Below are 15,497 nucleotides of genomic sequence, written 5' to 3' on the forward strand. Positions count from 1 at the left end.
ACATCGCCGCCTTGGGGGAGCAGACAGCGAGTTCAAAATTCAGATTAGGTGGTGGTTCTGTGAATAATCATGACGCTTTATGTTCATCTGGCTTGATCCCCTGAGACACTCCCAACAACTCCCTGTGCTGGGCACAGGCGTCACATCTCACTGGTGCTCCGAGAGCTGAAGTGACTCACAGGTCACATAGACACACACACACCAGGACTCGAATCCACGTGTTTGTCTCCAGAATGTAAACGCCAAGAACACAGAGGCTTTGCCTGTCTTGTCCCCACAGTATCCTCAGGGCCTAATAATGTGTGAGTATTTGTTAATAAATGAATGAGCAGACTCCTGGACAGAATTCTCTCTCTGAGACTAAGGCAAATTTCTAAAATATTGCCGATTCCAGCCTCTAGCCCCACCTGGCTGGTCTGCTTTGGCGTCAGAGGAGCCAGCTCTTTGTTCCCTCCCTCCCTGGACCTGGGGCCAGGGTCCAGCACCTTCCAGTTCGGAAGGTGCACCCACACCCTGGCCAGGTTCAGCTCTCCAGCACCCACACTCATCCCACCCTTGACTCCGAGTTTCACAAATCCATGGCTTTTACAGGGACTAAGTTCTTACTCGTCCCGTGTAGTCTGAGAAGTGGCAGGAATCATGTTCACAGGAGAACTGGCTGGAGACCAGAGTCTCAGGCCCCGAGCGAGCGAGCGGTGCTGATAGGACCCGCCTTTGAGCAATATCCCCAGGTGACCTCGTGAAGTTAGCACTGGAAGCCTGAGCTGCCTTTATCAGCATTCCGATCTCTATTTCGCTTGTGAAATACCTGAGCCTCGGGGCCCCTGAGCTGTCAGCAATCCAGAAGCACAGCAATCCTCTTGGTGGCAGTTTTGAGAGCAGGCATAGGAAAGAGAACTAACATCAGGATCCTGTGAGTCACCCATTCAGCAAATATTTATTAAGCACTTATCATGTGCAAGGCACATGACAAGTCCTGAGGACACAAATATGAATGAGATAATATTTGTCTTCTCCCCCCTCAAAAAAAAATCAGATAAACAAATGATATGTAGCGATAATTACACATTGTAATAAGTGCTAGTCAGAGGAGTGCTTCTGATAACAAACAAAGTGTGATGACGGTGGCAGTGAGCTCTAGAAAGAATGATCCAGAAGTTGTCTTGGAGGAGGTGATGACTAAGTCCTGAAGGCTGAAGAGGAGCCAGCTCTGTTCTGAGTTGAAGGAGGGGAGAGGTGGAGCAGGACAGGCAGATAATTTCTCACAGAGGAAACAGCGGGTGAGAAAACCCCGCCCCAGGAAAAGGGGGCTTGCATGAGAGGAACAGAGAGAGGGCCAGCAGAGCTGCTGGAGCTCCAGACAGAGGGAGAGGAAGGGGAGAGGAGGTTGGGGCGGGGTCCAGGGCCAGAGCATGCAGGACCTGGGGGCATGGAAAGCAAACCAGAGTTTATCCCCAGGGCCAGGGGAAGCTGTGGGAGGGTTCCACAGGCACTTGCAAAGTCAGATCTCTGTTGCACCTTGCCACAGGTGAGGGTGGCAGCAGCGAGGTGACGGTGAGGGGGCCCTGTGGCAGCGGGCGGGCAGGGGGCTGGGCCTTCACCTGATTTGATCCTCGCCCCAGTTCTGGGAGGTGTGTCACTGTCCCCTCTGTGCGGAGGTGGCGGGATGGGTTAGAGGGTGTATGGAACATCTCAGAGAGGGAAGAACCTTTCCAAGGAGTCCCAGCCAGCAATGGCTGCCGTGGGACCAGAATGGTCATGATAGTGAGAGTCCCTAGTGGTTACTGTTTGACTGCTTTCCTTGTGATTGCCTCAGGTCTACCTCAGCCCAACGATGGGTGGAGATGTTATTTGCCCTTTCTGACCGATACTGGAGGTTTACCTAATGTGGCCAAAGTCGCTCGGCCAGAGGTGGAAAAGCGGCAGAAATCCTGGGGGTCTCACCCCAGAGACATGTCCCTGACCCCAGTGACCCTGATGCGGGGTCGGTGAGCCGAGGAGTCGAAAGAAAGATTTCTTGGACTCTCAAGATCTGGCAGTAGTGCTCTTTTATTTAGAGAATAGTGTGGAATAGCATGGGGACAGGACCCACGGGCAGTCAGAGCTGCTGCATGGGGAGAGGACACACGGGCAGTCAGAGCTGCTGCTGCTCCCAACATAGGTGGAGAGTAAGGCTAAATTTAAGGCATAGGTATGTGAGCCATCTCTTTACAAGACAAAGGAAAGAACCCGTAAAAAAGTTAAAACGGTATCAGTGCACCTGCACTGGCCACTGGGTGGTCCCACAACTTTTAGATAAGAATCAAATCGGATTAAGTAAAGGCAAGAAGCCACTACCCTAAATCAGTTACATGAGGTTGCCAGACAGCAACCAACTTAAGTTCTTGCCTTTGGCATTGATTAAGAGTTTCTAGAGATAAGGTCATCTCCCTTCTTCCTGGCACAGAGAGGGAGGAATCCCCACAGATGCGGGTTTCCCCCACAAATGTAAATGCCTCCCAACAAAGGGCAAGGAAACTCTGCTCCTTGGAGCCTGCTTCTCACCTGCAGTTTTAAAAGCAACCAGCCTAAAAATCCTCATCAACCCCTGTCTTTGGGTATGAGCCCAGCTTCGCGTAACTGCCAAACCCAAGCTGCCTCTGCTAGCCCACCCCGTGCCTGGGTCCACCATTTATAAGGGCAGAGCGGAAATCACTGAGGAATTGAAAATCCTATTTCCTCAGACAGCATAACTGGGCTGTCAGCAGAGAGACATGAGGCCTGATTTCTGGCCCCCACCCTCCTTTTCCTGCTACTTTCCCTAGAGAGAATGATTCTCGGCTCATCTAAAAGGCTCCAGGAAACCAGGGTCCCAGGACACATTCCTTTGGAGTTTGAGTTCAAATTGCGTTCAAATAATACAGTCTCAACCCCCTGTGCTGCCGTGTATGTTCCCCATCGTGGCGGGAACGCTGTTCCTAAGGCGGAAAGAAACAGAGCGAGGCCCGGGCGGGCGCTGCAGCCGCGGGCGCGCAGCCTGCAGTCTCGAGCTTTCTCTGCCAGTCGCCCCGGCAACTCAGGCTGAAGGTGGCGCAGCCCTGAGGATGCGCAGAGGGAAACGGGCTGGGAGGAGGAGCAGAGCGTTCCCACGTGCTGCGCTGCGGCTCCTCCGCACGCTCCTGCCCACAGGCCAGCGCAGGGCCCGGCACTTTGTGAGTGCATAGATAATCGTAATAGCAGCAACTACGGTATTACGACACTACTAATAATAGTTAACATGGGTTGAGTGCTTACTTTGCTAGAGGCGAGCTAACTGCTGTCAGAAACAGATTAAAACAACCGTGCAGACCCCAATATCCGAAGATTATGCAGCTCCACTCTCCGTATGTAGTTCAAAGGAAAATATAATATAAAATAAGTATAATGGAAGCCAAACAGGATTCCAGTTCTCCCCCCTCGTGGGTGACTACGGCATCACTGCAAAACGGCCTTGCCTTGGGGGAGAGAGGAAACTGATCAGGCGTGTGCAAGGCTGTGTCCTCTGCCGTGTCCTCGGTTATGGCGTGGAGGGGGGGAGCGGGGGTGTGGAGGGAGGTGCTATTGGTTCCTGGACACAAAATTGCATTTGATAATTGAGTTCCACTTCCCTTCCCTCCCCGTCCTTCCCATTCCTCCTACTCTCCCTCTTAACCCACCCTCCTTCTCCCTACCCTCTGATACCCCTCGGGGAGGGCTGTGGATCCTGATGCGGATCCTGACGTAAGTAGGACACCTTAGGGGACTGAATCCCCATTTGCATCCTTTCCAATTTTAGAATTTCGTGTTGGGTCTTTGTTAGATTTGAATTCTTTGGTGGTAACGAAAAAGGAAGTTGCTGATGACAGTATTCTCCCTTGGAGGGATGTTTTGCTGCAAATCTATGTTCAAACATTCTAAGTTGGTTCTTCCAGGCTCTGCAGCATCACATCTGTTGAGGACCAGCTGTTCAGGCTGCGGCAAGGAGCAGAGCTTGCATTCCAGAGCTCCGGTGCTCTAAAAGCGGCAAACACGTCTTCTCTTTCTTTTTTTAAATATATATATATAAAATCAGGAACATAAATTCTCTGAAGAAATCTATTTTAATGCTTTTGACATCTCAGTCCAGAAGCAGAATATCTAAGCGCTGTTTAAAAATTCACCAGGAATACTCATCAGTGAGAAAGCCTCTCCCTGCTCCTTCGGTTTCCGGGAGATTTTTGTGAGTTACAGAGACTGTGCAGAGTCTCAAAGGATGAGATGCGGGAGAAGGAAGAGGCTTGATTTCTATATAGAATGTGTTGTTCAATTATAGTTCTATAGAAAGAAGTAAAATCCCTTCTCCTTGGTGGGATTTTCCTTGAATCTTAAAAAAAAACCCTGATGGACAGATGTATATATGTATCTAAATCCATCTGTCTGTCTGCCTACCTATCTACCTCTCCACCCACTCATCCACCTGTCCACCTATCTGTCCATCCTCCATCCATCCATCCTCCATCCATCCATCCATCCTCCATCCATCCATCCATCCATCCTCCATCCATCCATCCTCCATCCATCCATCCTCCCTCCATCCATCCATCCATCCTCCATCCATCCATCCACCTAGTTCCCTGGATATCCTTTCTTGGCACGCACGTGATTTTGGTTGGTTGGGACACTTCTTGTTCTCTGACAATTTAGGAGACAACATAACTACCACAAAAAACAGCTCTCACATTATTGTTAAAACCATCCTTGTTGGGGCTGGCCCCATGGCCGAGTGGTTAAGTTCGCGCGGTCAGATGCGGCGGCCCAGGGTTTCGCTGGTTCGGATCCTGGACGCAGACATGGCACCGCTCGTCAGGCCACGTTGAGGCGGCGTCCCATATGCCACACTAGAAGGACCCACAACTAAAATATACAACTATGCACTGGGGGGATTTGGAGAGTAAAAGCAGAAACAAAGAAAGGAAGATTGGCAACGGTTGTTAGCTCAGGTGCCAATCTTTAGGGGGAGAAAAAATCCATCCTTGTCAACAAAGTAAAGGGAAATGATTTTTTTATGGGTTTGTAAAATGGTAGGTATCCTTTCAGAATATCTTCTTGGTGATTTCTTAGTCAATGCAGGGGGAAAATGAAATTTTAATGAAATTTCTCCGTCTTTGGTTGGAACCTCCTAAGGGGTGAGGTGAAACAGGACCTCGATTCTGTGTGCCTGGGTTTGAATCCTGACTTTGCAGATTGGTTAACCTCTCGGAACCTTGGCCACCTTAACATGCCCGTATGAACAGTACCTATCTCATGGGGTGTGGTGTGGTTGAAAGGCGAGAAGCCTATCGAGCACAGTGCCCGGCACTAAGTAAGCACTCCATCCATGCAGTTCTTCTTCTCACTCCCAGAACTGTTTGTGTTCCTGGAATTTGGGGGTTCACAGTACTAGAGAAAAGGACCCTCCTTTTTCCTTGTTTGCTGCCCCAAACTGATATGTGTCTTTCCCTGGTGGTGAAGTCAAAGAGAAAGGATATGCACTAAGAAGCCCATAGTTCCTGAAAGTGAATAAAAATGACATGTCAACTCCCTTGCCCCTACTCCTGGAAATGTATGCCCCAGTCTGGCCACTGAACCACAGACACACGTTCACGGGAGGCCAATAAGGCAGATGAGAGCTGCGGAGGTAGACCTGAGCCACCGGGCGTGACCCACTGAAGAGTTTCCATCTGGCCTCCTTCCCTGGCCTCTGCTACCCAACTCTATGACCCTGAGCGAATCCTTTAGCCAAGAGTCAGCTCTTAGGGAGCAGGTGGCCTCACTTTACGACTCACAATCAAAACTCACACTCTCTCTAGCAAATTCTGTTTCATCATCCTATTCTATACTTTCAAATATGATACTTTGCACCCAGATTACGTTTAGGAATGAAACTTCTGTTTTAAAAACAAAACCTAACTTTTTTTTAAATCCTGTCCATTGCTATTCTAGTGGCAGTGACGTTTAAAGGGGAAAAATGTGGGATTTGGTGGCTGGGGATTGGAATCCAGGCTCTCCCCCATGCTCGCTGGGTGGCCTTGCAAGTCACCCAATGGCTCCATGAGATGGTTCCACATTCTGGTCAGCACGGCCGGGGTGTGAACCATGCTAGTGTATGTAAGTGCCTGACACCCCACAGGTGGTCAGCAGTTACTAGTTTCCTCTTCCACAACCAAGCTGTTCCGTCATTGCAGAGTCAGGAGAGCTGAGTCCCCTGAGACATGGGGGCCATTCCACACACCTCCCGCAGGCGGTCTTTGGAATCCACTCTTCAAACACACCTGGGGCCGCTGCACTGTTCCCCCAGATCTGAGAGGGGAGTTACACCTGCATCTGTTCACACAGGGTAGCTGCCTGGACCCCGCCTGAGGCCTTGCCTGCAGCTTCACGGATTCACATTGCCACCAGTTCTCTTCCTGGGGAAATTATTTCAGAATAAATCTTAAATGCCCTGTTGCCTTTACTGAGTTCTGGCAGGTTCGTTCCTGGGTATGTTTGTTTTTTTTCTCTCTCTTTTGGTGTTGGGGGCTGGGGGTGGGAGAAGAGTTGAAAATGATCTGTTTGAAATGGTGACATTTGCTTGATCACATTGACATTTTTATGGTATCGAAGGCCTGCTTACTGAAATAGAACTTCAATGAAAAGGATAAAGCAAGCTCGGGCTTAGCTCTTGGCATTTGTATTCACTGATTCACCACGCTCCACCCCCCATCCACCCACAAGCGATTTTTCACTGACACTTAATCAGATCGTGTGCAATAGAAAACACTGGCGGCTTGCGCACACACCGGATTTGGAGGCTGCTCTTCATTTTTAACTTCCTTGAGACAAACTGTCCTTTTCCAACCCTGGTAACCACACTGAATCACAAAGACACTTTTTCCAGCCAGCCAACAACACCCAATTTGACTAGCATAAGATTCAAACTTAAAATATCCCAACAAGACTGAGGCACGCCAAATCAAAACGTTCTCTAGTAAGAGAGGCTGAACTGGTACTGCTGGATAAAGAGTTCACAGGAGGGCAGAAATGTTCATTTTCTGAATTCTTAGAGTTATTCAAAGTCTGTGGTCCCTATTCTCAGAGCATGGGGGGGGGGGCTGCTGCTGGAGGATATTTGCAAAGGAAAATTTTTGTAGGAGGGAAATGATATGAATTATTGGAAAAATAGAATGTTATTATGGAATGGCAGATTCAAAGCACAGGCTGCTTGTGTGAAATGGTATTTGTGGCACTCGTGAGAAGTAAGGGCTGATCTGAGCCAGTGAGGAGCTTCATCAAAATAGCTTTGCAAGGAGATGGTTCATTTGGCGGAGCAACTTTTCTTTTTTGCTTCCGGGGTGGGAGTAGAGTAGAGGAAGAAGGGAATTAAGGAGCTGAACTGAAAATGGGACAGGGATTAGAAGCTAGGCAACTACGTAGAACCCCAGTAAAGTTAAATGGAGACAATGGCAACAGACCCAGGTATGACTAAGGAGGGACCAAGAACCTTGCAGACCAAAAACAAAGTGGGGTTCTCAGGCTTCCTGACCCCGGTAAACATACTAAAATAGAGCAGTGTACGTATCCCACCGTCTGTTCATGGAATCCTGTGTTACCTGTAAACAGTTTAGAGTCAAAGACATTTAGGGGGTAAAACACTTCCAACAAAGTCAATAGGCTTCTTCACTGTGGAACTTCTCAAAGCCTTAATCAGCTAATTCCTATCTTGACTTCCCAGGGCACAGGGTGCCTTAGTTTCTAAGCTTACTTAATGGCAGAATTTTTTATTTTTTGTCCTTTTCTTGTGGTAAGGACTTAGTGCTTTGAAGATCATAATTTGGGAAATAAATATTAGAGTTTCTTGTTTATTACTCTCATTACATACTTCAGGGGGAAAAAAATTACCCTTTAAATGTTTTTAACTCACTTCATTGACATCTTCATTGTTCTTTAATTTTTAAAATCAGGAATTTACTTTCCCCCAGACTTTTGATCAGACTTTAAGGGAGTATTTCTTAAGCTTAAAAAAAAAAAAAACTAAAAAAATTCCTTATTTTCCTTCTGAACCGGGTGTGGATATGAACCCATTACCAAAAGAGGTTTGAAATAACTTGATTGTTAAGGATGGTTCAGAACAGGGTAGAGAGCTTTCCTTTCTGGGAGGATTTAGGTGAAGTGCCAGTGAATTAGGAAATGCAGCCCAGACAGCCTTTCCCACTCTTTCCAGATTCACTATACTGTGATTTAAACACTAAGAGTATTATTTCAAGATACAGTTGTAAATAAATATTTCCTGAAATGAAGAAAACAAATCTACTCATGTCTTTCTTCTTCTTTCTCCTCAGTGGTGAAACCATCCCAGAATGCCCAGGGGTATTACAGAGGTGGCAGGCAGATGCCACTCACATCTCCAGTATCCCTGGGGCTTCCTCAGAGGCCCTTCACTGAACACTGAACAGAAGTTTTGGCTATTGCCAGCCAAAGGTTCTATACCCTTCTGGGGGATCCTGAGCACTGCTGGTTCAGCCATACCCTCAGGAACCACTTTACTTGGAAGAGTTGCACGTTGGAAAAGACAGTTTAGAAGCAAAAGACCTCGACAGTCCATTTGTCTCAGGGCAAGAACTGCTTCTTCTAGTCTTAAGAATACTACACTCGAGGTAAGAAAGAGCAGAAATTAAATCTAACAAAATGGGATATCTATATTATAATAATCCTTAGGTTAAAAGTTTGAACATGCAATTTAAAATACAAATACTAATACATCATAGTACACAGTAGTCCACACGATTAACGGACCAAATCAAAGATAATACTTTCACTTCACCTGCTATAAAGATTATCATCCCAGAGGCCACATCCTGTGATGTCAGGATCCAGGGAAGAACTGGGGGTTGAATGTCAAGGGAGACTTTTAACCAAGATGCTCTTGTTGACTGGCCCAAAATCAAGGCTCTTCACTGACAAAGACCCAAAACTAAACCTCCCAAATATTGACCTTCCCTATTAAATAAGCATTTGTTCCCTTTTATTGGATATTTGGCCTTATGCAGGTGACTGAGCGCTTGGGCCCTGGACCTGGGCCTCGCACACTTACTGAAGGCTACAAATCAACCATGTCTGCAGGGCAGCATGCGAACCAGCGGTGCAGGGCAAAGACAAGCAGAGCCTGACGATCTGGGGGCTTACGTGAGCAAGGCACACTTGCTACCGGCACTTACATGACTCGACGTCTTTCCATACCGGTTTGTTCTGCCCTGGCCCAGGAGAATATTCCTAATATTTTTTCAATGTTATATTCCCAATCATGGAAGCATAATCTACTTATGTTGAAAATAAATAAGTATATTAAAAGAAAGCTGAGTTAAAAGTTTTATTCATTCAACATCTCACATTACAAATATTTAAAAATTATATGCATACTGGTATAAATAGTCATTTGCAAACTATTTAATAACATTAATTTTCCACTAGCACTTCAACAAATGAACTCTTTTAAAAAAGGAACTGTGTTATATAACTTAAGAGTAGAACATACAAAAATAGGAACTTAACGTGAAAATGACTTTAATAAAAAATGAATTACCCTTATTTAAAATGCTATAATAAATACTACAACCTCCCCATACACAGTAAAAACTATATGGAAATTCAGCCAAGTAGTACAATTAACTGACATACTTAAATAACTTTTCCTTCTGATAATATGAGCAATACACTGGAAAAAAAAACACATTAGGGATTAGTAAAAACTAGACACCCACTTGCTAAAAGTTTCACTTCCAAAAAATATAACAAAAATCTGATGAAAATTATAAAAACTAATTATACTTTAAATTTTAAAAATATAAAAAATAAAACAGTTGAATACAATATTGTCCCAATTCTTACAATGCTATCAATCACAGTAGCTTTAAAATAAGATAATAAAATAAAGCAAATGACCAAAACCTCTTTTATTCCATTTTTAAAAATAATCTCAAATTTACATTAGTAGAAAGATTGATTTCTGATTCTTTTCTTTAGAAACACCAGCAAGAAAGAGGATTACTCTTAACAGTAGAAAATGACATTTTTAAATGTCTGCAATTAAAAACAAAGAATTACACTGCAAAGATCTTTCAAAAGTTTGAAATAAGTATTGCACATAACTTGAAGTTAACTTGCCACAATTCATCACATTCAAGTTTTAAATCACCTTTTAACAGAAGATTCAACTCTTCAACACAAAAGGGGTGCGTTATCAAGTCTTTCCAACAGCACTCTCAGAAAATGCGAAATTCATTCACTGCAAGTTTTATTTGCATTCTGCAGAGGTCTGTGTATGGAGAAGTATATATATTATACCAAAGCGTGGGGACCAGGGGGGGAAGGAGAAGGGCTCCTTTACATAGAAAATAATCAGAAACACTTTATTTTACATTGCAAAAATAACCATGTAATTACTCTGTAACTACATTGTAAGTACATGGCTGGTGCCATGCTAGTGCGCTAGAACTACATGCTTGGTAAATTGAAGTGATACCCTAAAATCTGTAAACTAGTTACATGTTAATTATGTTTTGAGTTACATGGTAACTCCCAACTACAATCCCATGTAATCTGAAGGACATGTAATCAATAAAGTTCAGAGTAATAGATAATAATTGTTTATGCCCTGTAAATTGAAGTGTAACCAAATAATCTGTAAACACGCTTGTCACACAATCACAAGTAAATATTAGTAGAATAACAATTTCTTACATTAGTCATGCATACTAACATTACACACCTGTCCCACGGCAGGCTAATTTTTTTTTCTTTATATATAATTTAAAAGAGCAGACATCTCTGAATCAAACACTTAACAGCAATTTATTAATATTAAAAATGGCTAAACATTCACCAAAAATGTCTGCGTTATGAATAATTTTAAAAACTTAGTAAGAAGCTGTAGACAATTTTGTTATTTTAAATTTCATCACCCTATGCTTATGCATTTAATTTCTTTTTTTTTAGGAACTACAGTGTTATCTGTCATTTTCATGCGAATTTTTTTCATTAATTTGTGACTTTACATAGACTATTTCTTAAATTATAGGTACACCAATAGCTGGTGTTGGGGAAGGATGTTTAAGCAACATGCTTTCTCTTCTCTGCAGACTCTAAAATAGCATTGCCAGTGCACAACATTCATAATTTAAAATGTATGCAGAGCACTGAAATGTATAAAAAGCAGAATATAAGAAAATAAAATTTATTAAAATTATTTATATTAAAAAATGAAGTATATGAAGATCTCTCAGTAATAAAAGTACAAAAAGCTACTCTTTGCAATATGAAAAATTGAGGTATTGCATAAAGAGATATCCCGTCAGTGAAAAGTGTGCCTAAAAATGTTCACTGTTGGAAAAACAAGATATACAAAAGTAGTGCATAACAAATATACATTATGTGCATGACAAAATAAGTTAGCTACAAAAACACTGTACCGAAATTCAGCAGGTCATGTACAAAGGGAAAAATTATTATTCAAAGCTAGTTCTCAAACAGTGTTATTTCTTGTTAACTCATCACACCTGTTTACTGAGTAGGAACAGCACAATAGCACACCCCAAGCCACCTACAAGCATCGAAAAGAATGAAAAAGAGGCAAATGAATATTCCAATTAGAATTATGTAGTTCAGGAGAAAAGAAAAAAAAGTCCCTGACCAGCTACACAAGAGCACCCTCCGTTCGTTCGCATGACTGCTTTCAACATTTGCAGGGGAGTCTTTAAAGAAGCAGCTCCCTTTCCAGGTTTGACAATCAGACAGCAAATGCCTCCATTTTGACCTTTGGAACTGAACAGACAGGCAGTTCATTAAAGCCTGACTTACACAGAAAGGGCTGCTTCTCCTCAAGAGTCAGTGGGGTCATCAGCCAGGTGGTCCCACCCTTGTGCTGGGGCAAGTCTTTGGTTTTGAAGGATCCGAGATGGTACTGTTAGGTAGCACAACTAGCAAGATTGCCATTCGATTTTCTTTAAAGTTTTGCACACTGATGATAATCCTCTTAATGGTGGATAGGGCATTTAATAAGAGAATGTCGATTAAAATAAAAGTTACTTCCATGACCAGGGCTTCAAGAGACTATTTTAAATTTACCCCTGAAGCATACTGTTCAACACATAAGAACGCCTTTCAAAGCTAGAATTTTATTTATAATAAAGCATGCATTACTTGATGAAGTTGGCACTTCAAACACTGACTATGTCCCATGCTAAGTTCTGAAACTGTAATGTTATTTTATTGTATAGGAAGAGTAAGATAAACATACGTACCTTTGCACAGATTTACACAGTTACTTAGTTCAACAGTGCAAAACACTTTGCAACTACTTAACTTTTTTTCATTTTCTATGTTACAACTAAATTACAGGATACCCAAAGGAACTTTCAATCTGAAAGGAAGCCAATCAGCAGCCGATCTGTATATGGGTCTGTCTTCCAGTTCTGGCTACAAGTGTACTATAGCACGAAATCAACAATGATATCCTTGAGGTATCTCTAGGTCTGGGTTGTTTTTCTTAACGTCAAAATGGAGAGCAAAGGCTGACCACCTGATGAGTGTTAGTAAATTAGGATATAGAGTTTATATATAACATCAAAAATAAAATTTATACATTTGTTCTTCAGGAGAGGAAATGCTAGTTTTCCCACCAGTTAATTCTAGCTTTGGTAGGTTTCCTGGGGCTGTGACCAGATAAGTAAGTTTAAAAATAAATAAGTGCACTCCCCTCAGTAGTACATTTACCCAATTTTTACATTCTAAATTTTAAAAAGCGTGTAAAAGAAAATAAACCTAGCTCTGCCTACTTTTCTGCCTACTTTTCTAATTTTTTTCTGATGTGGTAGTAACTGTGAGGCACAATGAAATGATATTCAGCCTCTAAACCCTTAGACTTAGTTATAATGCTGCTTCAATCTTGCTCATGCATTTGTGCATTTGTGTTTGCTTTAACATGCTCTTTCCTGTTAATGATTGTTAACTTCCTCCACTGCTGTTGAAAGAATAAAAAGGGGATGGAAAAAAGAGAGGCAAAAAAGATGAAAGGGAACAAAAGAAAAAGGCCAAAGCACTTCCCTGGGGGAGAAACTGGGTCAGGATAGACTGATAGTGTTACTGTTGCATGGTTATTTTCATAAAAGTAGTCTTATATGTTATATTATTAACAATAATTTAATTAAAAACCCAAAATACTCTATTGTTTCATTTCTCTTTTAATAGTTCTCTCTCTCCTCTAAGAAAATGTTGCAGGAAGTTTGGATCCTCTTGGTCTCCAGCAAAACAAGAGAATAAAACTTCCATGCAACATTATGGCAATACCAAAAAGGAGTTCATACATATTTTCAGTGACACAAGAATCTACAAAACACCTATATTATAGGTCATTCTTTTCATTATACTATTGTTAAGTTAACAGACTGCTACAAAAGGACATGCCAGCGTGAAGAGGTTGCAGAAGGGGTCAGAATTAACAGAAGAGTGCACTTATTCTGAGGCCTGAAAATGAGCACTGTAGTTATCCTTTAGTTCCAGCGGAATGAAATATGTCGAGGACGGTCACCGCCTTCCTTCACCAGGGGCTTGTGGAATTCCCTGCCAGCACGAGAATGAATAGCAGCCCAGCAATATTCACAGTAATACTGCAGACAGGTAACATTAGCACAGAAAAATGGAGCAAATTTTCCCCCACAACGGGCCCCCTGACATTCATCACACAGCTGATCATCCAGGACATATGGCTTAACTTCCACCTGCAACCAAAAATAAAAGGAGTTCACATTTTTCAGTGAATGGACCGGGCAACTCTACTGTGTGTGTACATTTCCACCTACTGTGTGAATGAATCTGTGCCAAGGTGCTCAAAAGGAAGGGTTGATAATTCTTTTACTGAAACTAAGATAGTCCATCTTTTAAGAATCTGGTAAGGTTTTTTTTTTGAGGAAGATTAGCCCTGAGCTAACATCTGCTGCCAATCCTCCTCTTTTCACTGAGGAAGAGTGGCCCTGAGCTAACATCCGTGCCCATCTTCCTCTACTTTATACGTGGGACGCCTACCACAGCATGGTGTGCCAAGCAGTGCCATGTCCACACCCGGGAACCAGTGAACCTTTGGCCGCTGAAGCGGAATGTGTGCACTTAACCGCTGCGCCACCGGGCTGGCCCCCTCTGGTAAGGTTTTTATACCCATCACTTTACATTTTTGTCTTATTAAACACTTTTCAAAAGAAAAAAGGATTCCACCAGAAATAATAAAGTGAAGCCAACTGCTTAGACTAGAACAGTATGAGATTAAACCCACAGAGAGTTTTCATAGACACAAATCATCGCTTCAATTAGAGGATCTGGCTTTTTGTCACATGCAGAATTACAAATTAAGCAAAACCAACTAAGAGCTTCCCAGTTCCACAAAATATTCAAACCAGAGGGAAGACGCCTGACTTCTGCGTCACAAGCTTCTGAGTTGTAATAATGCCTGGGGTCACGGTTTCTATTTACAGTGAACACATCTTGGGTTATAACCACAAACCTGGAACTCTGCAAAAACGAGATGCACGGTACTCACAATCTAAAGCCTTGCTTTGTTCTTTGTCAGTCAGTAAGAATGGTTTACTTCAGCCTAAGAGTCAGACGTGAATTTATGAAACTGGGGCTGTTCCAGTGTTCAATGGGCCAACCTGTCACTTGAGCCTCTGGAGCATTCAAAATAACCTGGCTATTAATTTACCGGGGGAAAGAATTGTTTATTTTTAGTCTTGGAGAGACTCATGGTTGAAATCCCTTACACCAGGTTATCACTACCAGTGGTGCCATCCAGTTCTGACAAGGAATCCTGACAAAGGTTAGCTGTGAACAAAAGAATGACATGGAAGGCAGAAAGCGCAGACAGAACCAGAGCACTAGGCTTCTGGCCCTGAGGCCATTCGTGACATCTACAGACTGGCATGAACACTGGTCAAAGAACCTGATCATAGAGGAGTACAAATTCAGTCTGAACTCCTAACGACTAACCTTACAGCTCTGAAACCTACGTTGGGATGAAGCAGCGAGGCATGAGAGACTATTACTCAGATGTACCTATTTTTTAGTGTGAATAAAACACAAGGAGGCATGTTAACGTACTATGCAACTAATCTTGCCCCCTTACTCCATGTTTATAATGGAATCTACACCTTTCTCTTTCATATAGTCACAGTATAGTATGATGACCACTATGATCTTAAATTTTATACTGCTACTAAAATAGAAGACACATGACATGAAACATAAGTGTAAGCCACGAGGTACTGACTTGATAGTTTCTACAACTTGAATTGAGAACAGCTGAACACAATCCATCAATCACAACTTTTTTGAGCACAGCGCCTCAGGGTGTAGGGGACCTACGTCAGTCCTAATACACGTGCCAGTCTGCCGTGACGTGTGGAACTGACAGCAGAATATAAATCAACACACTGCTTCCTTCATCAAGGTCTTTCTATGAA

At 43.1% G+C, this 15,497-nt stretch overlaps 1 protein-coding gene and 1 long non-coding RNA gene across 4 annotated transcripts in view; one reads left to right on the forward strand and one right to left on the reverse strand.

Annotated features, from left to right (window-relative positions):
* The first annotated feature begins 1,162 nt into the window (after positions 1-1,162).
* On the forward strand, positions 1,163-8,510 carry LOC124241773 (uncharacterized). Its single transcript, XR_006889321.1, has 3 exons — positions 1,163-1,280; positions 6,352-6,495; positions 8,334-8,510. It is a non-coding gene; the product is annotated as an uncharacterized LOC124241773 (long non-coding RNA).
* Positions 8,511-9,347: 837 nt separating this feature from the next.
* Positions 9,348-15,497, reverse strand: part of CPEB4 (cytoplasmic polyadenylation element binding protein 4) — a 62,508-nt gene continuing 56,358 nt past the window's right edge. For all 3 annotated transcript variants that reach the window (XM_046666008.1, XM_046666007.1, XM_046666006.1), the window contains one exon: positions 9,348-13,766. In XM_046666008.1, coding sequence (XP_046521964.1) covers positions 13,539-13,766 — 228 coding nt within the window. In that variant the 3' untranslated portion in view covers positions 9,348-13,538. The remainder of the gene's footprint in view (positions 13,767-15,497) is intronic.

This window comes from Equus quagga, chromosome 7 (assembly GCF_021613505.1).
Source record: "Equus quagga isolate Etosha38 chromosome 7, UCLA_HA_Equagga_1.0, whole genome shotgun sequence".
NCBI lineage: Eukaryota > Metazoa > Chordata > Mammalia > Perissodactyla > Equidae > Equus > Equus quagga.